This window comes from Pelophylax lessonae (genome assembly GCF_965119305.1).
Source record: "Pelophylax lessonae genome assembly, chromosome: 4".
Taxonomy (NCBI): domain Eukaryota; kingdom Metazoa; phylum Chordata; class Amphibia; order Anura; family Ranidae; genus Pelophylax; species Pelophylax lessonae.
This window is the reverse complement of record NC_138771.1, coordinates 295,698,992-295,726,684: the sequence shown is the minus strand read 5'-3', so window position 1 is coordinate 295,726,684 and position 27,693 is coordinate 295,698,992. Positions and strand designations below refer to the sequence as shown.

General features: G+C 42.8%; 1 protein-coding gene across 1 annotated transcript in view; it reads left to right on the top strand.

The window, feature by feature from the left end:
- Positions 1–27,693, top strand: part of LOC309552619 (dynein axonemal heavy chain 3-like) — a 1,537,563-nt gene that overhangs the window by 252,718 nt on the left and 1,257,152 nt on the right. The window contains exon 6 of the mRNA XM_082253560.1: positions 22,701–22,871. Within this exon, the coding sequence (XP_082109686.1) occupies positions 22,701–22,871 (171 nt within the window). The remainder of the gene's footprint in view (positions 1–22,700; positions 22,872–27,693) is intronic.

Here is a 27,693-nt window from a genome sequence, read left to right as displayed (position 1 = left end):
AGACAATATTGTTCCATACATTTGTTCTTTAGGCCTGAGGTACCTAACCCCATAAACATTACGACAGGGACGGTGGCAAACCATACACTATCTTATAGGTGGATAATGATCAAACAACCCCCAGAATTCACAATTTAGGATGGACAACACATCCACACCTCACTGATCATCATCCAACCTCACCCTTTACAAAAGACATGTCTCTACACTATCTGATAACACTGGAATCAATCAGCAGGATTCCAGTATAAATACGTTATCGGCTAAGATACTGTGAGCAATCGTAAAAAAGTACAGTTTCCCCCTTCTGACGGATTACCGAGTTTGGTAACCAAACAAGGAGGTTGGAACATCAATAACCGATTGCAACTTTAACCTTCCCCCACTAATAGAAGTGGTGGACAACATTAACGAACCTGGAAGAAATGGAGGACACAAGCGGAGAACTAATCGGAAAAGAATGGGAAAACCTAATGACTGGTATACATAAGACCTTCCAGGGACAAGAACAACAGGACTCGGACGTTACGGCCCTATTCAACACTCTCAGAAGACACTTGGAACGAAAATCAGCGCTATATTGGCACATAAAATCTTTTGAACGCTATATACGAGAAAACATCAATCCCATAGGTCTGAGAGTACAAATATTCCCGACCATGGAAAATATCAGTACGAAACTGAAGAAAGAATGGGAAGAAATACTCAACACTTGCTCAAAGAACCTAATGCTCCTTCTTAAGAATGAATATGAAGACCAATTAAAGACCATTGAAGACGAAATTAAGTGGGTCTATGAACAACTAACCCCCTTGAAATCGGTAACCCTGTATTCAGAACAGGAAAAAAGACTGAAGGAGCATTTGGAACAACACAGTAAAGAAATTTTAAGAAAGAAAGAAAAGAAATATTGGAGGGATAAAAATGCGTTCAGCCAGAACAGGGCATATAGATGGACCAATAACAAGACATCAAGGAATAGAACACAATATGGACAGAGAAATCCGAGAAACTACTCTTCAGACTCTTCCACATATACCTCTGGAGGGGAGAACGACGAAAGGAAAAGAGCACAAGCTCGCCAACCACATTGGGGAGCACAGAAAGAACTGGAAAGAACCAACGTGGAAACCACCGACAGGAACGAGGAAGACACTGACGCACCAGAAGAACCGAGCAATGAAGTGGCAAATGCACCCCCAGTTAAGCACCACCAGATCTTCACCAGATCCCAAGAAGACCCAAAGAAACAAAGACCTTTTTTAGGGTCGCGAGGGAGATCGACAAAGGGGAACAAATAACAGAAACAACAAATACCAACAAGGAGATGACCAAGCAAGGACTTACTATTATCAACCTTTCCTCACACATACTCACGAAGGAACAGACAGAGGTACTGACTTTGGGTCTATCATTTTGTCCCAACAAACCGGTGGATAGGTTCGAGGCCATAAAAGACATTCACCTTTTTGCTAGGAAATTTCTCCAGCAAGTATTGTACAGTAAGCAAGCGATTGTGAGCGAACCCCAACCCCAGTTATCGGCCGCGGAGTTCCGCGCCTTAAGAGACCTCAATCTCCTTTTGCAAGAGGGAGGCCTTGATGAATAGACAGACGACAATCCAGACGTCACTGACAGTGGGGATGAAGAAGACATTGAAAAACCACAAGACAAGGATGAAATATTGAAGAAATTTAAGAAAAAATCACACAAATTTCCACCTCTTAATTTAAACCCTGCAATAGCACTATTTGTGCGAGAAACTACAAAGGACATCGAAAAGATGCCCAGAGAAAAATGCAAGCAAAACCTAACTAAATTCCAGCAAAAGGCATTAAGAGAACTAAGAGAGCTAGAAGGCATTACGATCAAGCCATCCGACAAAGGCGGAAATGTCGTAATTATGGATAACACACTATATAAGGAGATGTGCTTGAAGATTTTGAATGACCCAAAATGTTACACAAAAATCTCCCCAGTCATGATTCAAAGGTATAAAGAGGAATTTTATCAGAAAGTCGACAGAGCAGGAAGTGATGGGATAATATCACCTACCCTCTGGAACTTTATAAGGACTAAATATCCACGGACTCCAACATTTTACTCGTTACCCAAAGTTCATAAGAACGAGAAGAACCCTCCAGGGCGACCGATTGTTTCAGGAAATGGGAGTATCTCAGAAGGCATGAGTGAAGTTATTGACGCCTACCTTCGCCCATACGTGACAAGCCTCACGTCCTATGTAAGAGACACTATGCACTTGCTACAAATCTTGGAAGACATAACAATCCCAAACAACTCGATACTTATTACAGTGGACGTAGAAGCCCTGTACAACAATATCCCACATGACAAAGGAATAGCAACCATCAGTAAAATACTGAGAGAACAAAGCTTAGAAGACCCAGCTTTCAACAACTTCATTATCAATATGCTTGAATATATTCTGAGAAGATACTATTTTACGTTTGATGGCACACACTATCTGCAAGTATGCGGTGTGGCGATGGGTACAAGCTGTGCACCCAGCTATGCAAACCTCTATTTAGGAACCTGGGAACAGGAATTCCTCATGGATGACCGAAATAGACCATACACAGACCATATACTGATGTGGCAGAGATTTATTGACGACATATTGATCGTTTGGACAGGACCTGAAGAATCCATCCCAGACCTGAGACGAAAACTAAACAACAACAACTTTAACATGTTTTTCACGCTAAATTACAGCAAAGAAAAGATCCCGTTTCTCGATACGTGGATCTATAAAGAAAAAGATGGAACACTAAAAACCACCTTATACCGTAAAGACACTGCAGGAAACTCTATCCTGCATGCAACCAGTTTCCATCCAACTCCCTTAAAACAAGTGATCCCTTATAGTCAATTCCTAAGGATTAGACGAAATTGCTCTAAATATGAAGACTTCAAAAAAGAAGCGGATGCACTAACTTGTAGATTGATGGAAAGAGAATACACCAAGACCTCCCTTAGGAAGGCGTTCAACAGAGTGGCGAGAAAAGACAGAAGAGATATCCTATTTAAGAAAAAGAACAAGGACCCAGAACCAAAAAAACACAAGACTAGACTCATTATGAGATATACGAACGAACACAATAAAATAAGCAACATCCTAAAGAAACACTGGGCCATCCTCAACGAGGACCCAACTGTAAAAAGATTCATTACCGAGAAGCCACCAATCACATACAGGAAAGCAGGAGCAATCAAAAACGACCTAATCAGAAGTGAATTCTGTGAAGGAAATCACAAGGACCCATGCAAAGTCAGGGGGACCTATCCATGTGGAACATGCGACAACTGCAGAGTAATAAAAAAATGTATAAAAACCACCTTACCAAATGGAGAGTCCTTTGAACCCAAACACTATGCGAATTGCCATACTAAGGGCATCGTCTATCTAATGAGATGCGACTGCAATGCGTTTTACGTTGGCAAAACAAAGCAAGAATTTGGCAAAAGAGTAAACCAGCACATGAACAGCATGGAGTTATGCAACTTCTATCTACCTTTAGGACGTCATGTGGCCCACAAACATGCCCATAGAATGCCTAATGTAACTTTTATGGCCCTAGAAAGGGTACACATCCCCAGGAGGGGGGATGACTGGAACAAGACCCTATTACAACTTGAGATGAGGTGGATTCAACGCCTCAAGGCCACCACACCACCAGGACTAAATGAAGCAGAAAGTTATAGACCGTTCCTAGAGGGTTTCTCTTCTGGGAAAACGGACTGAGATAACTGCAACATAAACACATCAGAAACCTGGGTCATATTTCTATCAATTGCTTCATCATTTTGACATGATTTTACATCTCTACTTTCAAACTCCACGATTGTTGATTCTCCGATCGATGCTCTGACTCCTACCCCTTACCTGCCCACAGTCCAAACCCCAGCCCTAGACACACAGGTGGGCTATTAACACCACTGTCCTCTTTCGCCTTTTGGCTCCATTTCCCCTATTTTCCAATCCTTATTCCCTCCCCTCCAAAAAATGTCTATCAATGTACCCCCCAATGGTCCAAGTACGTCAGGCACAGGCCTTCCCAACCTCCAATCCAATTAGTATACGGGTAACCATCCCAGGGTATATATATATCCCCCTCCCAGAACATCTGTTATCCCATTGATATTCAGGTTCTAATTGCACACTGCTGTTAATACTTCTTTATATGAGACCACTAAAGAGATTACATATGTTTACTTTAGCATTTACTTAATTTACATGCCAGTTTTGTATTATTTATCTTTTCATGTGAGCCGCATAGTTATGACATGATTTACCCACTACAAACACCCGACAAGGTAAGCCCCTGTCGCTGCCCACCAGGCCGACCGGGGCACACAGAAGCGATGAGGCTTCGTCATCACGCCCCCTCCCACATCAGTGGAAGCACGCCCTACCTTGTCGGCGGCCGCCAGCTGATATCCCGGATGACGTAGGTGAGGTTGCGCGCGCAACTCGCGCACGCGCCCCACAGCCTAGCGTCAGCTGAAGGGAATCAGCGAGAGGAACGTGCGGCGCGATCTGCGCATGCGCGAGCCTCGTTAAAAGGCCGGGGAGCATCGGGTCCTCTCACTCTCACACAGGCTGAGAGGAGAGAGGTACCCAAAAGAGCCGCTACTAGCCCGCACATCGGAGAGACATTCCTGCATTCTCAAAAGTGAGTTACTGGCCCCAACAGGCCAGCATTTGTTTAAATACGTAACAGTAATAAAAGAGTCACATTTTTGCACACTGGTCTTTGTACCCCCACTGTGAGGATACCTTCTGGTCTTGCATATATACATTTTACAGCCACCAATATATACACTTTCTAGTATATGATGGCACCTTACCTGATACACATTGGGCTCAAAAATCAAGCAAACTCCCTCACAATTTTGCTGACTTCCTACCAGGAATTGCAATGCATTCAGCGACCCACAGTCGCTTGAATTGAGGCACTAATCACCTCAAAGATGCACGGGTATATGCTCCAATATATACCAATTTAAGAAGTGGCTAATACATAGCCAGAATTTTAAGGCCCATATATGGCTATACACATATATATTATCACAAAATGTAATAATACAAAAGCACAAGTGGCCTATACCACTTTACCGTCCAATTTTCATTTTTTATTACATATATACTTTATATATATTATATTATACTTACCTTCATATAACACACAATACATCATACCCATGCATTCCTGCAGATCGGAGCACACCATCCAACAGGCTTCAACAGGCATACAATCAGATGCCCGACCTCAACGCAAGCAAGGAACCCACAAGGTACCAGCCTATGAAAGGGTTCATACATGCCGGTTGCACTCCAAAATTCCCACACACTGAACCTAACCCCTCAAATCATTTTTTCAGAGATTTTCCCTGACTGGATATACTATTCCAATCTGGAGTACAACCCAGCAAGACACCCCAGCATCACCTGAATGGGACCTTTCTGTATGTCCCATCTGGCAATCCTGGGGCACCGAGACCTACCACATAGCCAGTAAGTTTAACCCCAACAACACTCAGCACTGTTTGATACAAATATGATTTTCCTAAACTCACTTAATACCTTGCAGGCTTACAAGGCTCACGCTCTCGCTGTTTCTAGAGGGAACTCCATCTCTACTTGCGGCAAAACAAATGTATGTAACAATATTGTCTGGAGATACCATTGCTTGATATACCAATCAATAGGTATCACCAATATGTAACTGAGAGTATCTATCTGATTATTTCAGGAATATTATGTGACTTACACCCTTGAAAAAGGCTCCAGGAGCGAGCCGAAACGCGTTGGGACGCAAAAGAGGAAAACTCTCTTAAACGAAATAGAGAAACTTCCTATCTTACCAAGTCACTATTTACACATTGTCACCATTCTATTATCTTCCTCACCCTTCTCACTCAGGGGTCTACAACCCCTCACTATTACCATTGTATACTGTATATATATGATTTTACATACAGTAAACAAAATTTATTTTTACTAAGTATTGTACTCATTGTTACTATCTATACCTTGCCCATAAAGTCCCACCAATCTTTAGGCCTGAGGTACCTAACCCCATAAACATTACGACAGGGACGGTGGCAAACCATACACTATCTTATAGGTGGATAATGATCAAACAACCCCCAGAAGCTACCTGTCCCTTTAAATCTCGTGACGTCATCACTAGGCGCCGCTCTGAGCGGCTATTTCAATCGCCGGTTTTCACTCACAAGGTGTTCGTACAAACCGCTTGTTACACAGCCTTGTCTGACGCTGCCGAAGCCTCCAGCTATTTCCTGTATCTCGCTATGGATCCTGTATCTCGCTACCGATCCTTCTCCTCATTACCGGACCCCTCATCTCTCTAAAACCAACTAGTGATAAGTACCCCGCAGGGGATTCCTTCCTATCAACTTGCACTATCTACTCTTGTATACTAAAGACTGTTGCTATCTATGCATTACTATTTCTATCATCTGCACTGTTACATAGATTGCTAGCTCTTGAGTCTACTACCATCTATATCCTTGCACTGAGTTAGCAATTCCTGTACACTTCATCTGCTGTCCCCTACCACCTGTTAATTGTCCATGATTGCTAACCTATCTGCATACTTTCTATCACCATCTGCTAACACTCCTGAACATTACTATTGAGTGCCTATCATTGCTATCACTACTCACGCCTGTCCTTTCAGCACATCACCTCTATACTATCGTATACAACCTATCACTCCAGGAACATCTTAACTGAGTGCCTGTATATTTGCATGCTGAGGCAGGCTGGGCCACAATGATGAGTCTGGAGAGTTGGATATGGTGATTCAACACATCTCTGCACGACTACTGAGTGGAAATTCTGCAGCTGCATATCCATTTCACTAAACAAACACCGGAGCGTTACAGATTGTACGAACCAGAAAAAAAAATGGATTCAGCAGAATTAGCCACTCATGTGTTACAACTAACACAAAAGGTAGATGCACTAATCCTTTCCCTTACCGAAGTGAAAAATGAAAATCAGACTTTGAGACAGCAGGTAGCTCGTATTTCACAGCTTACTGCTGCTCAACCTTGTGAGCCCAAAATAAACCCTCCTCTAGTGTTTACAGGTGATCGAAAAAAAATTAGTGAATTTAAAAACGCATGTCAATTGCTTTTTAATCTAAAACCTCGTACTTACACTACAGACCAAATTAAAGTCTGCACCACTATCTCATATTTGTCGGGTGATCCACGGGCTTGGGCAGACTCTCTCTTTGAGAAAAATGACCCTCTTCTTAACTCCTATCCTTTATTTTTAGCAGAACTCGCTAGCCTATATGAAGACCCAAATAGGCAGAGTACTGCTGACAGTCAATTGAGGGCTTTAAAACAAGGAAGGAGACCTGTTGAAGACTTCGTAGCAGAGTTCAAAAGATGGACCCTTGATTCAGGGTGGAATGATGCATCTTTGCGAACCCAGTTCAGACTCGGGTTATCAGAAGCCGTTAAAGACGAGCTCGCCCGAGCGGATTTACCTGGCACTTTGGATGCCTTAATACAACTCAGCATCAATATTGACAGGCGACTGCGAGAAAGAAAGGCTGAGAAAATGGGAATACCATTATCCAATCCTTCTCGGGTTTCGCCCGTTGACCCTACTCCTATGGAGGTAGGAACCATACGCCCACCATTATCGTCTACTGAACGAGCCAGGAGAAGATCTGAAAATCTCTGCATGTACTGCGCCTCCCCGGATCATTTGATAAGCGTCTGTCCCCTTGTCCGCAAAAAAGAGGGTGAGTGTTCACATGTCTTGCTGGGGATATTAACGACTTCTTTTTCTAATCCCTATCTTTTTATTCATTTGACCTTACAGTGGGACCATAATAGGATCACCACCAAGGCTATGATCGACACAGGATCTTGTGGGAACTACATTGACACTAGTTTTGTTGCTTTAAATAAAATACCTATTATTTCAAAATCTAAACCTGTCTCTGTTAGTTTTATTAACGGTATTCCGTTATCTTCTGGTCCAATTACCAATCAGACACAAGCACTCCTTGCTACTGCTAACGAGTCTCATGCTGAGACCACCACTTTTGATGTATTACCTTCACCCCATTTTCCCATTATTTTGGGACTTCCCTGGTTACACATACATCAACCAATCATTGATTGGAAAACACGGACTTTAACCTTCCCCTCTCACTACTGCGAGACCACGTGTAACCTTCAATCATATAAAAAAATCCTGTCCATGGTGTCAGATGAAATTTCACCACCACCATGTTATCAGGATCTATCAGAAGTCTTCCTTGAGAAAAATGCTCATGTATTGCCTCCCCATAGGGACTTTGATTGTTCTATTGATCTACTCCCTAATAGTAAACTACCTTTCGGTCATGTTTATCCTCTTTCTCAGGATGAACTTTCTCATCTCAAGGAATACTTGGATGAGAATTTAGCAAAAGGGTTTATTAGACCCTCTACTTCTTCCACAGCTGCAGGACTTTTCTTTGTCCGCAATAAGGATTTAAGTCTCAGGCCTATTATTGACTATAGGCAATTAAATACCATTACGATAAAGGATCGCTATCCTTTACCTCTCATTCCCGAACTTATTGAACAAGTGCGTGGAGCTACCTACTTTTCAAAATTGGACCTAAAAGGGGCATACAACCTTATCCGAATCCGTAATGGGGATGAGTGGAAGACGGCATTCAGAACCAGATACGGATTATTCGAATATCTAGTGATGCCTTTTGGGTTGTGTAATGCTCCCGCAGCATTTCAACGATTCATGAATGACATCTTCAGAGACTTACTTGATGTTTGTGTTGTGGTATATCTGGATGATATACTCATTTATTCTCAGTCCTTGTCCGAACATGTAAGACATGTAAGACTTGTGCTATCCAGATTACTCGCACACAACTTATACGTAAAATTAAAAAAATGCCTATTTCACAAGGAAGAAGTACTATTCCTAGGATACATCATATCTAAGAACAGTATCAAGATGGATATGAGCAAGATATCATGTATACTGGATTGGCCTGTACCAACAACTCGTAAGGCATTACAACGATTCCTTGGATTTTCAAACTTCTATAGGAAGTTCATCAAGAACTTCTCTTCTATTGTGAGACCACTCACACAACTTACAAGTGTAAAGAAACCATTCAAATGGTCTGAAGAAGCAAATAAAGCTTTCCGCTTGTTAAAATCAAGCTTCACTTCTGCTCCCATACTACGCCATCCAGACCCATCCCTTCAATACATCCTGGAGGTAGATGCGTCAAATATGGCTGTAGGAGCAGTTCTTTCCCAACGACCAACGAATACTTCACCACTCCACCCAGTTGCTTTTTTCTCTAAATCACTAAGTAGCCCAGAGGTGAATTACCCAGTGGGTGAAAAAGAGTTGCTTGCCATAAAATTGGCACTAGAAAATTGGCGACATTTACTTGAAGGTACTCGATTGCCATTACTCATATATACAGATCATAAGAATCTCCAATACCTTCAGACCAACAACACTCTTTCCCACCGGCAGGTACGTTGGTCATTATTCTTCCTAAGATTCAACTTCCTAGTGACCTACATGCCTGCAGACAAAAACAAAAAAGCGGATGCGCTATCACGGCTAACCGAAGATAACTGCGCCGAAATCCCTTCACTTCCTATAATACCCCATGACCGTATTATTGGTGTTGTTCGCTCCTTGAAGGAAGAGATTCTGCACAGTATAGGACTGGATTCACCACCACCACAACTAAGTGCTGATGCAGAAGGCTTCCTCTACTTTAACGACAAACTCTACATACCTCCTGGTATGCGTACCAAGATCTTGGAATTATCACATGACGTACCTATGGCAGGACATATGGGTATGACTAAGACATTCAATTTGCTCACCAGGCAATTTTGGTGGCCTGATATGAAGACGTCTGTACAAAAATTTGTTTCCTCATGTGACATCTGTGCAAGGTCCAAAATTGACACTACAGAACCATCTGGTCTACTTTGCAGTCTACCAATACCCAAAGTTCCATGGGAAGTTGTGTCCTTAGACTTTATAGTAGAATGACCACCTTCCAAAGGATTTACTACCATTCTAGTGTCAGTGGACCATCTGACAAAGATGGCACATTTCATTTCTATTCGCAGACTACCTTCATCTAAGGAAACAGCGGAATTACTAGTGAAACATGTGTTCAAGCTACATGGAATTCCAAAGACTCTTTTATCTGACCGAGGTTCACAGTTCATCTCCAAGTTTTGGCAAGCTCTATGTCATATACTACGAATTGAGCGAAAACTTACTTCTCCCTACCACCCTCAGACCAATGGACAAACTGAAAGAGTCAACCAGTGCATTGAACAATATTTGCGTTGCTACACCTCATACCTACAGGATGATTGGGTGGACCTCCTCCCTCTGGCAGAATTTGTTTACAATAACGCAACCCACAGTACTACTAAGCAAAGTCCATTCTACCTAAACTAGGGGTTTCATCCCACACTTCTTCCACCACGCATCCTGCCATCAAGTAACCCAGTAGCCTCTGACTATCTTACCCAAATAAAAGACTCTCTGGGTTTACTTAACACCACCATCTCACATGCCCATAGCCAACAAAAAAGGTACTACGACCTCCGTAGAAGACCTTCTCCTCAATATGCTATTGGGGATCTCGTTTGGCTATCTACGAAAAACTTAAGGTTGAAGATCCCCAGTAAAAAGCTTGGGCCTTTGTTTCTAGGACCTTTCCCAATTGAGAAGCTCATTGGGAGAGCTGCAGTTCAACTCACCTTACCGGCAGATCTTAAAATACACCCCATCTTTCACGTGTCGCTACTGAAACCACATGTTCCCAACCAAGGAATAAGACCTACCATCTCGCTTCCACCCCCAGTACAAGTTGAAGGTGGAGAAGAATTTGAGATTAAGGAGATTTTGGATTCTCGTATCCACAGAGGGAAACTCCAATATCTCATAAGATGGAAAAACTATGGACCCCAAGACGACACCTGGTTGGATACTTCCGACGTTTACGCTCCCAGGCTTATACGAAGGTTCCACTCCAAATACCCGGAGAGACCAGTGCTATAGGCCTTCCGGAGCCGGCCTTAAGGGGGGGGTACTGTAAGATTCTGGTACCTTCGGTACCCTTCCAGCCCAATTCTTCCGCATATAGCTACCTGTCCCTTTAAATCTCGTGACGTCATCACTAGGCGCCGCTCTGAGCGGCTATTTCAATCGCCGGTTTTCACTCACAAGGTGTTCGTACAAACCGCTTGTTACACAGCCTTGTCTGATGCTGCCGAAGCCTCCAGCTATTTCCTGTATCTCGCTAAGGATCCTGTATCTCGCTACTGATCCTTCTCCTCATTACCGGACCCCTCATCTCTCTAAAACCAACTAGTGATAAGTACCCCGCAGGGGATTCCTTCCTATCAACTTGCACTATCTACTCTTGTATACTAAAGACTGTTGCTATCTATGCATTACTATTTCTATCATCTGCACTGTTACATAGATTGCTAGCTCTTGAGTCTACTACCATCTATATCCTTGCACTGAGTTAGCAATTCCTGTACACTTCATCTGCTGTCCCCTACCACCTGTTAATTGTCCATGATTGCTAACCTATCTGCATACTTTCTATCACCATCTGCTAACACTCCTGAACATTACTATTGAGTGCCTATCATTGCTATCACTACTCACGCCTGTCCTTTCAGCACATCACCTCTATACTATCGTATACAACCTATCACTCCAGGAACATCTTAACTGAGTGCCTGTATATTTGCATGCTGAGGCAGGCTGGGCCACAATGATGAGTCTGGAGAGCTGGATATGGTGATTCAACACATCTCTGCACAACTACTGAGTGGAAATTCTGCAGCTGCATATCCATTTCACTAAACAAACCCTGGAGCGTTACACGATGATACATCAGCTGTAACCATTATATACCCATCACTCCATGCAATGTTCCGAAGCTCATTTATATAAGATGAGGTGCCATGCCCCGAGGGGTCTGAATATAGACTGGGATCTTAATGCGTTTATCAATAACTCCTAGTTTGTCCAAATGTTTGTTCCCTTCTATAAGTTCTCATCAATATGAATATTTGATTATTTGGATTCTTATTGTTTATTGTCTCTATATTGTTTTTAACTGTGTGTTTTTTTAAATGAACATGTTTTCTAAATGAATATTTTTTCCATCAGTATGTTCCGCTATATGCCCGCTAGATGGCGCCGTTTCTTCCGGAATTGGGCAGTGATTTTTGTCTGCATTATGTGCCCTTGATGAGCGATGGAATTGGTTTTGCAATTATAATTTATTATATTTATGTGCTTTTGCAGAACAATCCTTGTGCCATCAATATTGCTTATAATTTATCTCTAAGAGATTTTTTATTTTTTTAACATCTGTGGGCTATTCATATTCCCACCTCTTACTAGTGGCTCCACATCCGGGTGTGTGTGAATTTCCGGTTTGTGGAGCGCATATGGCTGTATCCGGCTTCCTGGTCACCTTAAGTATTTCCGCTTTCCTCCACCGCTTTAAATAGCGTAGAGTGCCGCGAGACCGCGCCCTTGGAAGACGTCTGTGTAAGACGAAACGTACGTCGGACGGTACTTGCGGTCACGTGTGCCCGTACGGAGGAGACGCGGCGGCCATCTTTTGGGTGGTGTACTGCGGGAGCCAAGCGGAACATGCTGGGAGAAATACTTGGGTTTGCTGTGATGCTCGTTTTACTCTTACCAATGTAAGTGTTCTTAATCCTTATATCTTTGAAATAAATCAAACGGTCTGCGCTATGATGATGCCCTGTTCTCTGTTTTATACTCACCTATGAATACCTGTCCGGATATCGCTACATATGAGGAGGATTGCCTTGGGCTCTTTAATAGGTTCGGGTGCTTTGGATCTCTGTTATGGGGATCATCTCCATCCGGTAAGAGGCAGTGTGAACAGGGTGTCTGGTGGTGGGTTTCCAGAATCACAGTTTGACCTATTTGGCAACCTGGGACATTATACAGACTTTTTCCAATCTAACTATTTGGAGATGTTTCTAGGAATAGCGCTACATTGTTCACTATATTTTTATTGATCTGTTATTATTCCAGATTCTGTGTGGCTGCTTCCATCTGTTATTAGTTTCTTTTATGTATTAGCGCAGCAACATACCTTTTTATTGTTCCCTTTTATGCTGAATAGGTTTTGCAGTATGATAAAGTTTCCTGAGGGCAGGGGCCAAAAAAGTATCCAGTTTATTAGCTTTAAAGGATATGTAAAGGCAGAAGGTTTTTTTATCCCAATGCATTCTATGCATTAAGGTAAAAGGCCTTCTGTGTGAAGCAGCCTCCCTAGCACCCCCTAATAATTCTTAATACTTACCTGAGCCTATCTCTATCCAGCAATGTCCACAAATCCCTTGGCCGTCCGGGACTCGCCCTCCCAATAAGCTGAGACACTGCAACAGCGCCATTGGCTCCAGCTGCTGTCAATCAAAGTCAGTTATTTAATCAGGAGACAGGAGGTGAATGGACACACAAAGCTGCTGCTTGACTCTGGTGCCCCCATAGAAAGCTTCTTGCTGTGGAGGAACCCACCAGGAGGGAGGAGCCAGGAGAGTCGAAAAGGGACCTGAGAAGAGGAGGATCTGGGCTGCTCTTTGCAAAACCAACTGCACAGAGGAGGTAAGTATAACATGACTGTTATTTAAAAGAAAAAAAACACAAGACTTTACAATTACTTTAAGAAATACTTGTGTTTTGATCTGCAGAGCAGTTTTTTGGCAGGAACAGATAACGTTCTATGCGAGCCTTCTCTAAGAGAAGCTTATTAGCTGGAGTAGGGTTTGACTTTAAATGCAGCATAATGAGTGTGGAAATCAGCATCAGGTTTTTGATGAAGGAGACATTTTTCTTTTTTAAGTTGAAAGGGCCATCCTGATACAAGGCTTGCGAATTACCGGCATGTGAGCATCCTGGAGTGTAACCGAGAAAATCTCGGGCATGGTAATAAAGGTAAGCTATTATTTAATGGCTAATTGTATATCTGTGCAGTGGGCAGGGTGTGCTAACAGGACATCATTAATGCACCAAGTCAGGTATTATGAATTAGGAAACATTGAAGCTAGTGACATGATCACTGCGCTTAATGGTAGTGGTGTGATAATGAATGAGAGTAGTTCAGGAGCTGATCAGACTGTGATGATGATATGATCAATCCTAGTAAAGATATTATGAGGGTAGGAATATATAGTATATTGGCAATATAAACTTTTTTATATTTGGAAGTATAAGATGAGACAGAGAAAGGGAACTTGTTCAAGAAAAGCTATAAGACCTGATTAGAATCCCCACTTAGCAGTAACATCATTTTTTTGTGATATTCCACTACCTGGAATAGGTAGGCGGAATTAGGGGTTGGATTTTCATTAGGTGCATAATAGGAGACCAATGTAGCCTCTCAGTCATGCAAATATTGTATTAAAATGATATTGCATCCCTCTGGGTCTTTGAGTACTGCCAGAAGGGTAAATGAGGGAGTAAAGTAAAACGCTATGAGGACACCCATATGCTTAGACTGGGTGTAAGCCAGGAATACCTGGGTGCATCGTGGGCTGAACAATTTACGGGTAGAACTCGATGTGTAATGCATTTCTAGGAGACAGACTATATCAACTTTAACTGAGGTGCAGGATTTTAAGGCCTTGATTCTTTAATTAGGAGAGTTTAGCTCTTGACACTAAGCGTAAGTACATTCAAGGGCGCCATATTGATGTGGTAAACATAAAGTAATATCAGCAATTACAATAGAGACCATAAGCAGGCCATCACCAGGAAGGGTGGGGCTAGGGTGGAGGGGATCAGGGTAAGGAAAAAAACAGAATATTTCAAGGTATAGTAACAAAGAAATAGGGTATACAATATCAAAGAACGCAGCTGCGTAAATAAATAAACCCAGAAGTAAGGTTCTATGTTGTGAGTTTCCAGTGGAGGGAACACAGACTAGATCAATAGATGGATCTCTTGCGCTGGCCCTCTTGAGGTGAAGTAGAGATCAGTTGCAATTCTTGCAGGGTGGAATGCAGCTCTTTGGGGGTGTGGCGGGTAGAACAGGTCCCCTGGTAGGAAAAATAGATAGCAAAAGGAAAGCCCAACTTATATGGAATGTGATGTTGCATCATGTGGATTTGGGGCTTCATGGCTCTGGGCTTGGAGATTGTAAGAGGAGCCAAGCCAGTGAACAACTTATACTTACAAGTGTATACAGCTTTGAAATGTAAGAGAATCTTTCTCACATGCCGCAGGTTACAGTTGTCCTTCTATTAAAAACTAGTTTCCTTTCTCAGTTTTATCCCTTGGGTGACTATTCGTTTTGCGATGGGTGAGAGCCCGGCGTACTCAAACTCAAGCCTTTCAAGGGCGACAATTCATGAAATAAGGCAATAATAGTGTATTGGAGGTCTGAAGAGACTCAAGTATACTGCGGATATGTAGATTAGAGTGTCTGGACCTGTTTTTAAAGTCCTCAAGCTGTGATTGGAGAATGAGGTTGTCTTCTTTGACAGTCTTCAACTCAACTGTTCGAGCTATACACTGCCCAAGTTCATTGATTTCATGGGAGAGACGCTCTGTAATTTGATCAGATGTGCTTTTCAGTGCTTTCTGCCACATTTTCTCAAACTACTTCAGCAAGCAGGACTGTGAAAATCCCTATCGTAGAGCAGGAAAAGTGTTGCAGAGGTCCGGGTCTGACTCACCCTCTTCCCCTACTGACAGCTGTGTAGACAGTAAGTGGCATTCTGTATTGGTGCTGGTGATGGGAGGAGCTACCATCCTTGCAGTGGCCCAGCCCAGAGTGTCCTTAATAAAATCCAGCTTGGGATTATTGTAGGTGCCATTTAGCACCATCCTGCTGGCTGCCAGAGCCATCTGAAGGGATGTGGAGCTCCGCAGCAGAGACAGAGAGAGCTGGGTATGAAGGTTAGTCCACAGTGTTCTTTTAGGAGATGTGTAGTTCTACTCAAACATGTCTGACTCATTTTCGCGAAAAATGTATGCTCAGGTGGCACAACTTCTTGTAAACCTGTGTGTGGTATAAACGGATGGTTGATTGAAATGAGAGACAAACTGAAGGAAGCTATCCCTCTAACCTCTCAGACATCGTCCCACTCAGCCCTAACTGGCAGCAAAGTGATGGGAGGCTGATAGGCAGGGGGTAGCTCTACTATGGGGGATGTCTTTGCCGTAGAAAGCGTGCCCTAATGACAATGGAGAGCAGGTAAACAACGAAGACCTATAAAACCTGTAATAGGAGACTATGGATGGACTGGAAATTGAGGAGGCATATATAACAATAATAATGGCAGGAAGCTAGGAGTATATATTTACATAAAAAAGGGAAATAAGGGAATACCAGGGAGGGAGGGGGGAGTGGGGTAAGAGACCATCATTAAGTAAACCCAAGATCACAGGTAGTATTACTGGGGTGAGCTCAAAGTTAGAAGTTAGAATTTCCAGTAGGATATGGGAAGGATCATCTCAAGTTCCTGAGAGGGGGTTAATCTTGGCTCGAGTTAGGAATAATCCGAAGGAGCTACATCGTGGTGGGAGAGAGCTGTTGTAGATAGATGGGGAGAGGTGGCCGAGGAAAATGTTACTTGTTGGAGTAGTGTTGATGAAGGGTAGCCATTTGTGATGAAATTGGGGGGCGTATCGGTGGAGGAGAGGTGGGCATCAAGTTTTTTTCTTGCACAGAAGTCTTATGAGATCATGTTTGACTTCCAGGATATTTGGAGGTACTGTAGATGACCAGTTTTTTGAGAATGCCGTGTCTGGCTGTCATAATGCAGGTAGACAGCCAAGCCTTGTTTCATTGGGTAATTGTGTGTTGAGCTTTTGAGATATTGGCGTTGTCTGGGGCGAGATTGCCAAATACCAGTGGGAAGATGTCCTTTGTCGGGGGTCAGCCTGTGACTGATGCAGAAAGATTTTCAATTTTGTCCCAAAAGGATGTGAGGACAGGACCATAGCCTATGGAGCAGATTGGGATTGTTCTCCCCACAAATGGGGCATAGGCATTTGTGAGGTTGTTGAGATGATGATAGGAATGGTATGTAGGCCCGGTGCAGAATTTTGAATTGATTTCAGGCCAGAATTGGTTGACAATCAGGTCGCAGGTGGAGTTGAAGGCAGCTAGAATGTGGTTCAGGGCTTCTGGGGAGTTAAGATCTTCATTCCAGGATGCTGCTGATGTGGCTTGGATAGGTTTACTGGGGTGTGTTTTTAAAGGTTTGTAGATGTTCGATATTTTGTATTGTTGTTTCTCCAGTAAAGTGTCCAAGAAAGTGTGGTGAAATCTTTGCAACTTTTCAGGCACAGGCTTGAGATGTACTGCTTGGTGACTATAAAGAAATGGTAAAGCGGTAGCTTAAAGTGCAACAGCGCCTGATGAATTGGAACTGAAGACCCTATGGAGGGGTCAAAAAGTTGCACAAACTGTGAGATGCTCTGGGAAGCCCACACAGTGTACCCTGCGTGCTGTTTAGCATTCTGAAAGGAATTGTTCTCATGGATGGGGAGATAGCGGGAAACCCATGGTGATAGTTTTAGCTTTCATCATTTCCCGCCAGGCAATCAGCGTATCTTGTATCAGCAGGTTTTGCTGGAGATTCGGAGGGATAGAATGTAGTTTGCAGTGTATCGGAGCAGGTAAACTGTATGTGCTTACCGTATGGGATTCACTTTCAAAATTTGTGTATTTATAGCATAAAGATAGCCAGTCTAAACATACTCTTAACAGGCAGGACAAATTATAACCCCTTCGCTTCTGGGGAGGAAAAGTTTGTGTAGGGAGATGCAGGGGGTTCTTCCATGCCACAGAAAGTTTGATAAGGATTTTTGTAGGTTCTGTACATCACTATGCAGTAACAGCAATGGGGTGGTTTGAAGGGGGTATAGGAGTCTGGCAAAGCTTACCATTTTAAATAGGTGGAGCCTCCCAAGGAGCGAGATGGGGAGATCCATCCATATCTTTAGTTGACCCTTAATCTTTGACAATACTGGGGTAAAATTAAGGTGATATAAGCAAGAGGGTGTGTGACGGTACTCACCGTCACTGGAAGTGAAAGACAGATACTTAATGGACACTGAGAATATGGCTTGGATTGCTTCAAATAGGGTCTGTATTTACACCTATGCTAATGTTTGATGAATTGCAATGTCAGAGAGAGGCTCTACCTATTGTTTGTGTATTGTGATGTGTGATGTGATGTGGATTCTGTTAACCCTGTCTGTCCCATTGTTAAATGTTAATGAACTCACATATTGTTTCTGTCCAGATGGCTAGATAATTAGCTCAGGTTAATTCTATTTCTGTATACAATTTCATCTGCATATGATAATGTAATCAAACGACCCCTGACCTGTGTGTGGTAATCTGATCAGGAGGGGAAGGTCCATGCTGTATATAAATTATGTGTGAGTGTGACTGTTCAATAAACAGAGACTCCAGTACAAGCTAAGTTGTCGGCTAGCTTTGTATTGGGGCGGTTGGAAAATCTGATATCTATGTTTAACGACTGGGTGGAAGCCGTATACTGATGGAAGTGCACAAGTACAGTGTGGGTTGCGGTTACATTACAGGGTGTTTTGCCAATCTTTATACCAAGGTATGTAATGTGGGTATTGGCGACAGAAAAAATTGAGGAGCTAATCCAAGGGGAGCTCTAGAGTGTAAAGGGGGGAGAATTTCACTCTTAGAGAAGTTGATCCGCAGACGAGAGTACTCTCTAAACCTTGTGAAAATTTCCTGGATAAGCACCATGTTGGAAGTAGGGTCAGAAGTAAAAAAAAAAGAGTATTGTCCCCGAATAGCACTAGACAAAGGTTTTGTTGGCCTACGCCTATTCCATGTAGTGAAGTGTGGGAGAGGAACCTTTAACAGAGGTTCAAAGGCCAGATTGAAGAAGAGTGGTGATAATGGACAGCCCTGTCAGGTGCCCTTGTGAAATTTGACCGGATTGGAAATACAGCCTGCTGCTACTATTTTGTGGTGGGAGCAGCATACATGGTGGAAATTAGGTGAAGGAAAGGGCCCCAGAAGCCAAAGCAATGTAGAACTAAAGACAACCAGGAGAAACTAACGTTGTCAAAGGCATCGAGGGAGACTATAGCTATGTCACTATTTGGGTTTGTTTTTGCATATTCAAGGACTGTGAGCACTTTCCAGATGTTAGAGGCCGCGGAGCAGGATGTATGAGGGTGGGCATAATTTTAGCAACTCTGTTTGCCATAACTTTGGATAGAATTTTGGAGTCCAGATTTAGTAGGGAGATTGGCCTATAAGAGCTGGGCTCTTTAGGGTCCTTACCTTTTTTGGGAATCAATTTTATGTGGACTTGGTAACCAGAGGGTAAGTATTCAACCCCTGTTCAGATATTTTGATATACTGAGGCTAGTGTGTGCCATAATTTTTTAAAATTTAGGGGTGTAGTCGTCCGGGCCTGGGACTTTCCCATTCGCTAGTGAGGATTATGGTTATTGGAGAGTTGAGACTTTTCAGAAAAGCGGGGTCAATTTGCGGAAGGGGGACTGGGTCTAGGAAGGCCTGGGCTAAGCACATATCAGTGGGATCTGGGCTGTAGAGTTTGATATAGAATTTTTCTAGGATTAGGCTGATACCATCTGCTGAAGAGGTAGCGATACCTTGGGAGTCTTTTTCTGGTATATGGGTGGGGGTGTGCGCACCCTTACACAGTCTCGCCAACAATTTCTCAGACTTGTTACCATACTTGTGGTATTGTAGGTTGGAGTGTGACTGATAGATTCTTTCTTGGGTGTCCATCCACAGAGTGAAGTCAGCCTTGGCTTCATGCCAGAATTTGCAGTGCTCAAGGGAATTGTTCTGCGATTGCTGGGTTTGGGAGTGTAGCAGCGGGTCACTAGCTTCTCTGTAGCATTTAAGGACTTTTCTATTGTATGATGCGACAAAAGCTATGATCCTGCCACATAGAACTGCCTTGCCTGTGTTCCAGTACAGGTTGGCAACGGTGTTATGAGCAATGTTTGTCAATTCGTATTCCTACCAGGTCTCTTGCGGTACTTTTTTGAGGTCAGGATTGTGGGCCAAATATTGTGGAAAATGCCATGATTTCATTGGGAACGATGGACTGAAGTCTCGAATTTGTGCTGAGATGAGGGCATGGTCTAAGATAGCTATCTCATGGATAATGGTGTCAGAGGTGTGTGGTAAAGTAGCTGTGTTAACAAGTAAGTCGTTGATTCTCGATAAAGTGTGATGTGGGGGATAGTAGAAGGTGAATTATTTGCCCTCAGGGTCTGCTAAATGCCAACAGTCAATAAGTTGTAGGGCAGCAACAAAAGAGGATAGTGAAGTGGGGGGGGGGGTAATGCGGGGGGGGGCAAGGGTAGAGGTTTTGCTATGGACTTGTCTTCTAGTGGCTCTTTCACAGAGTAAAAAGCACCCCCTAACACAAGGGGTAAGTGTAGGAAAGGGGCTAAGTGTGTAGAAACTGTCTGGAAGGAGGACTTAGAGTTTGGGGCATAAACATTGGACACAATTTGGTCTCTAGACATAACGAGCAGATGGAGGGTCAGAAGACGTCCCTTTGCATCATTTACTATTGACACTACCTCACAGGGAAAATGTTTGTGAATGAGGATCAAAACCCCTGCCTTGCCTTTAGTCGATGCTGAACCATACACTTTCCCCACCCAAAGTTTGGACATGTGCTCAAAGTCTCCTGTAGGAAAATGCATCTCCTGTAGTAGAGCGATGTCCGAATGTAATCTTTTTAAATGCGGGAGCACCGCCATACGTTTGTGAGGGGATCGTAGTCCCTTGATGTTCCATGAGGTGATTCTCATGGTTAAAGTGTAGAAGGGGCTTAAAGTTGCAATATGAAGCCTATTATGCGGGATATTGATTCAGTTTATAGGGTAAAAATTGATGGTGTTGGGGAGGGAGAGGTCCCTGGTGGGAGTAGATAAGGGGGTAGAGGTAAGAAGGAATCTTGGTATAAAGTAAAAAGTAAAAAAGAACAGTGAAAACTTACAGTTTGAACGAAGCCTGAACTTCAGTTTCTTCCATGGGTATATTATCAACCTAATGACAGTGTTACCGGAGAGGGGACTGTGGTCAATGTGCTGAGACAGGTCTACAAGGTACTTACAGCTCATGCATAGTTGAGACTAGAAGGGGGTCTGCTAGGTGTCATAAAACTGCAGATTGATAATGATGCACGTCTCCAGAAGGCTGTAACAAGAATAATAACAAAAGGAGTAAACCAGCAAGAAAAAGTATACAGTACATAGCCATAGTCGGGCAACATTGCGATTATACTTAAGGTGTGAGATATCTGACAATCGCTGAGCGGCCATATGCTCTGACTGAGCAGAAGTGCAGAAATGGCCAAGATCAAAGGCCCTGGGAACGATCCAGATCAGCGGTGTTTAATTGAGCCAATGTTGTCAGAGTAACAAAGCTTTTTAGGTGGGTCTTTGTAAGGGCTACGTTGATCCCTAGGACCCTCTGGGTAGCGATTGATTTCTGTTGGGGTTAACTCCTGAGAGATATACAAGTGTGACTTGAGGTAGGAGGCAGCTTTCTCCGGGTGGGAAAAGTACTTGGTTTCCCCTGATTGGTCAGTAAGCCGGAGGATAGCCAGGTAGGCCAGTGTAAATTTAACATCTTTGAGGTGCAGGGTTGAGAAAATGGGTTGAAATGCCTTTCTTTTGCGTGACACTTCCTGAGAATAATCAGCAAAGATCAAAAGCTTGTGATCCCCCTGTTGAAATGATTTGGCATTGCAAAAAGATGTTAGAATGGCTACCCTGTCCGAATAGTTTAGGTAGCGTACAATAGCAGGGTGCGGGGATCGCCTGTCATTTGATGGAGCTCCTACTCGGTGTGCTCTTTCTGCTTTGCATGGGTTGGTGATCCCAAGGGCCATAGGTATGTGTCTAGTGCAGAGGTCTGTCAGGGAATCAGAGTTGAAGGACTTAGGAAGGCCGATGATATGCAAATTGTTTCGACGAGAATGATTTTCTAAATCGTCTAACTTTTTTAGGATATAATGCTGGGTTTGTGAGGTTTGATGAGCAGCAGCCTGCCAGCTTTGGGCCTTCTCCTCCAGGTGCCTCAGAGAGCCTGGCTCTCTGATCTCCCTTCTGAGCTGGTCAATCCCTGCATTAACCGCTCTATCCATGGCTGCTGTGATTGTATGGGAGATCAGTGCAGCCACCGCTTGAGCTATTTTCCCATACTGGTCTTCCAAGGAGTCAGAGATAACAGGAGCTGGCTGGGACAAAAGAAGATTCATACTCACAACCATGCCGTCGGCCATCTTGGATTGTTGTGAGCCGAGGGACAGAGGGTCCGGGTCCATTTTACCCAATATACTCCATAATCTAACATACCCTTTCAGACCCGCTCTGTCTCAAGAAATACTCATTAATCTCAGCTTAGCAAATTGGAGTTGAAGATCCAGAAGCAGCACTAAAACAAAATAAATTGTAAGGAGGTACAGAACTATAAAGAAGAGGTGTTAGATTTCAATGGGTCTTTAACATTTTTAGCAATAGCTATGAAAAGACAGTGGTCTAAATATTTTCTTTATTTATCCTTTAGGTGCTTTCTGTAGTTGCCCAGCAAATTCAGACAATTCAACGTGCCATATCAGAGCAAGTGCAAACCTTTGTGTTTGAAGGTACTGAAATAAGTTTGGACTCATCATGCACAGTATTTATTACCATGAATCCTGGGTATGCAGGAAGAGCAGAGCTGCCAGATAACTTAAAGGTAACCCATAATTTATTGTCAGTAGAAACTGAATAAACCTAATTTCATATATATATATATATATATATATATATATATATATATATCTCAGTAGTATATTTGTATAGAGAATTTACATGTTATGTATGAAGACTGTACACTCTGTCAGAGAAGATCATTTCAGGCTAGGCTGCTGGAAATTCTGCTCATTTTTACTTTTTTTTATAGTGTAAGAATCTGGTTCTCAGGTCCCTTATTAATACTGTATTTAGTTTGAGGTTTGTACGATCTCTTTTAGCATCCTCTTTATAGCTGCGCTGAAGGATTTATTTTCTGACATCTCTTGTTGAACTATCTAGAACTAGTGATGGACGAACATCGGCCGGGGCGGTTCGTGAACGCCAGCCACAAATTTTCTCAAAAGTACACGAACCCGCGAGTTCACGGCGGGCCCCATTGACTTTATTGGGAGGCAAATTTAAAAAAAACTTTAGGTCATATTTGCAGCCAAAAAAAGATGTACTAGCTGTGCACAAATAGTCCCAGCACTTGGACAATGTCATAACAGAAGTATTGCAATTGAAAAAGTTGCCCTAATTTTTTATTTTTTTTTTACAGCAAATAATATATATTTTTTTCATAAATCAGCCAGAACTGACAGCAGCTGGTAAATACATTGTCTAATACATATAGGGTCCATTCACACATCTGTAAAATGGGTCCGCATCCATTCCAAAATTTGGCAGAACCTTTACAGACCCATTGTTTTTCATTTCCAGTCTGAAAAATTAGGCATTCACAGGATAAAGAAGTAAGTGTCGGCCATTCCAGGCCCCAAAAATTAGCCCACATGGGTTTACCTGACAGCTAAGAATGTAGTATTCTGTGGCTGAAGGTACATTAGGCATTCACAGGATACAGAAGTAAGTGTTGGCCTGTATAGGCTCCAAAAATTAGCTCACATGGGTTGAACTGACAGCAAAGAACTTTGTTTTTGATGGCTAGAGGTACGGTAGGCGTTCACAGTACACAGAACCGTAAGTGTCGGCCTGTATAGGCTCCAAATATTAGCTCACATGGGTTGAACTGACAGCAAAGAACTTTGTTTTTGATGGCTAGAGGTACGGTAGGCGTTTACAGTACACAGAACCGTAAGTGTCGGCCTGTATAGGCTCCAAAGGTGGGGTGTTATCAGAGTATACTTTTACAAGTGTATTTGTGTCCTGCAACAATATTCTTTTGCTGTGTGAAGTCTGATACACACAGTGCCAAACTCCCTGGCCAATTTTTTGTAGAACTGGAGTGATAGACCAGTAGCCCCCCCAATAGCACATATTGAAGCGGGGTGTTATTTAACAGTATACTTTTATAAGAGTGTATTTTAGTCCTGCCAAAATTTGGCCTCTCTTGCTGTGTTGACTGTGCTACACACAGTGACAACAGTTACTGGCCAATTATTTGTAGAACTGGTGTGATAGACCAGTGGCCCCCCAATAGCACATATTGAAGTGGGGTGTTATCAGAGTATATAACAAAAACTATCAGCGCAAAAAAATATCAATAGTGAATGGTGCAATAATCAAATGATATAAAGACCGGCTGCACACACTAAAAGTGTCTAAACCACACAATGTAAACTAAATAAACCAAAAAGTAGTGTTGCGCCAGTCATGTGCACACATAGTGTAATTAAACTCAAAATCAGTGTCCATACATGTTCCAATGTCCATACATGTTCCAATGTCCATACAATCAATCAAATAAACGGTGAATCCACGTGTCCAAAAGAATCTTGTGCAAAACTTAATTAGTGCTTTCGTGATTAGTGCAACCCCACCACCAGGTGAATTGGTCTCTCACCTCCACTATAGACCCACTGCTGGGTCAATCACAGCGTTGTATATACACAGGGACCTTCAGATAGTAAAGGCTATGGATAGCCTATCACCTCCAGAGGAATTCTCACCGATAAACATAAAGGGGGAACAAAGGAAGAGATCTAGTGCTCTCTGTATGGTTGCAGTAAACCGCTTTATTGAGTAAAAGGAATAGTACTCACAAAGGTGGCGCTTCCAAAGCGCATAGCAATCAGCATAAACGGTGTCTAGGAAGAGACAGCTTCCAGCACGCAGGCTCTGTCCCCTATACGCGTGACGTCGAAGCCCAACCACAGGCGTTGACTTCCTCACTAGGAGAAGCCATATGGGTGTTAATTATTTCATTAGCGCAAGCATAGTGTTCTGCTACTTTCACACCTATATATCTGTATGTGTATATATACATACATACATGTGTGTGTATATATACCCCTACGCAGAAGTTCTGATGTTATGCCTGCCTCCAAAGACGCCCAAAAAATGCCCAAAAATACACCAGCTACAAAAACGCCCAGGTGTGTTTTTGCAGCAGGTATTTTTTTGGGGCATTTTTTTGGGGTCTTTGGAGGCAGGCAAAACATCTGAACTTCTGTATAGGGGTATATATACACACACACTTATATGTATTTATACACATATATAGGTGTGATAGGAGCGGAGCCATATGCCTGTTAATTATTTCATTAGCACAAGCGTAGGGTTCTGCTACTTTCACACCTATATATGTGTATGTGTATATATACATACATGTGTGTGTGTATATATACCCCTACACAGAAGTTCAGATGTCATGCCTGACTCCAAACATGTCCTCAAAAAAGCCCTATAAACGCCTGCAGCAAAAAGCAGGGTGACAGGGGCGAAGCCATATCACGGTTCTATAAGTGACCTAAGAGAAACGACCTTTTCTCTATAGCGGTCACCCTGAAATGGAAGGGTTTTGTCACCCTGCCATAGCAGTCAGAGTCAGTTAACCCTACACTACACTACGGTCCCCTTACACTTAACACTTTCCCTACAGAAACTAGATTATTAAATCTAGCTATAGTGGAAAATAGCACCCTAACTACACTAGATATCCCTTTCCTCACACTAATAATTGCTAAATGACACTTTGAAGCAGAAGTAACAGAACTGCTTCCACTCTCTTCCACGTCCCTGTATTACAATGCTAGGAATTTGGCGGGGCTATCTTACATACTGGGGGGCGTATTCACTAATGATTGGCCTCTGGACCCCCTAGTCACTCCAATCACATTCCTACCATTCTCCTGCCCCCTCAATTGGCTTTTACTGATGGTTCTGATCCAATTACAGGCTTTTAAAGCCCATTTCCTGTCCCATTGCATTTTGGTCGGTTCTGGTTGCCGAATTCCGAACTTTTTCAGCAAAAGGTTCGGAATTCGGCTGAACCTCGAACAGTCCATGTTCGGGTCGAACCGATGGTCGACCCGAACCGTTCGATCATCCCTAGCACTGATATTTTGTGAACCAATCAGGCGAAACGTTCCACAAAGTAATAGCACACCAATCGGGAATAATTTGCACGTTTTGGTATATTACTGTCTATGTAGTGTAAAAAATGTAGGAGGAGTTAGGGTGGTAAATTTGGCTATAATAAAAAGAATATATATTGACGCTTTTCATGGCGCTTTTCCACTGCATGGAACCAAACGGTTCGGCTCGCTTTTGTGCTTTTCAACTGCTGGTACCGCATGGTACGGTGTAGGAACGGTTGGTACGGTACGGCGGCGCTTTTCCACTGCATGGAACCGAATGGTACGGCTTTCAAAAACAGTACCACCTCGATTGTGGTTCCAAGAGGTACCATACCCGGTACCATATCCCACAATCCTTTGCATGCAGTCACTACTAGCCACTGATTGGTCAGAGAATCGTTGTTATCCCACCCACTTAACTTTAGTACTACTTTAGTGGAAAAGCAAACCATACCGTACTGTACCGAACCGTTCCAACACCATACCATGCGGTACCAGCAGTGGAAAAGCAAACCGGGCCAAGCAGGGCCGAGTAGAGCCGAGCCGGTACTTGCAGTGGAAAAGGGCCATATGTGAGATAACAGTAAGTGGTCTTGCCATGCAAGTACACTTAATTAAAATGGCAAAAATGTAATCCCTAAGTTTGTAGACGCAATAACTTTTGCGCTAACCAATAAATATACACTTATTGGGATATTTTTTACCAAAAATATGTGGCAGAATACAAGTTGACCTAAATTATAGAAAAAAAAAATTATTTTTATTATTTTTTTTAATTGGCTGTATTTTATAGCAGAAAGTAAAAAATAGTTTTTTTTTTTCAGAATTGTGGCTATTTTTTTGCTTATAGCGCAAAAAATAAAAACTGCAGAGTTGATCAGATACCACCAAAAGAGAGCTCTGTATGTGGGGAAAAAAAGGACCACGATTTTATTTGGGTACAGCGTCGCATGACCGCGCAATTGTCAGTTAAATTAATGCGGTGCCGTATCACAAAAAAATGGCCTGGTCATTAAAGGGGTAAAACCTTCCGGTCCTTAAATGGTTAAATTCTTCTCCAGCCTTCCCATAGACCTCTCCCCCAGCACAGCAGACCCCCATCCATTCAAGTGCTTCTCTGTCTACAGTCTCATATGTATATTGTACTGTACTGCTGCTTCTGACTGCTAGTCACAGGAGAATTGGAGTGATATTTGGTAATTGCACTGCTGTGCTGCTCACTGGTTTTCTTGATGAAGGCTCTGAAATGATTAAAGAAAGCCCTGAGGGCATGATCATGGGTGATTACAGGAGAGTATATCTTAGCCCTGAGTCAGTCAGCAGTGACAAACCACAGTGGGGGATGTTACCTGTGGCCTAGGACAGGAGAAATAGCACCACTGGTCTTACACACAGAAAACTAGGGCTTCATAGCTCCTATTATGCATGATTTGTGGAATGAATTCTCAATACTTGCAGCACTGGATG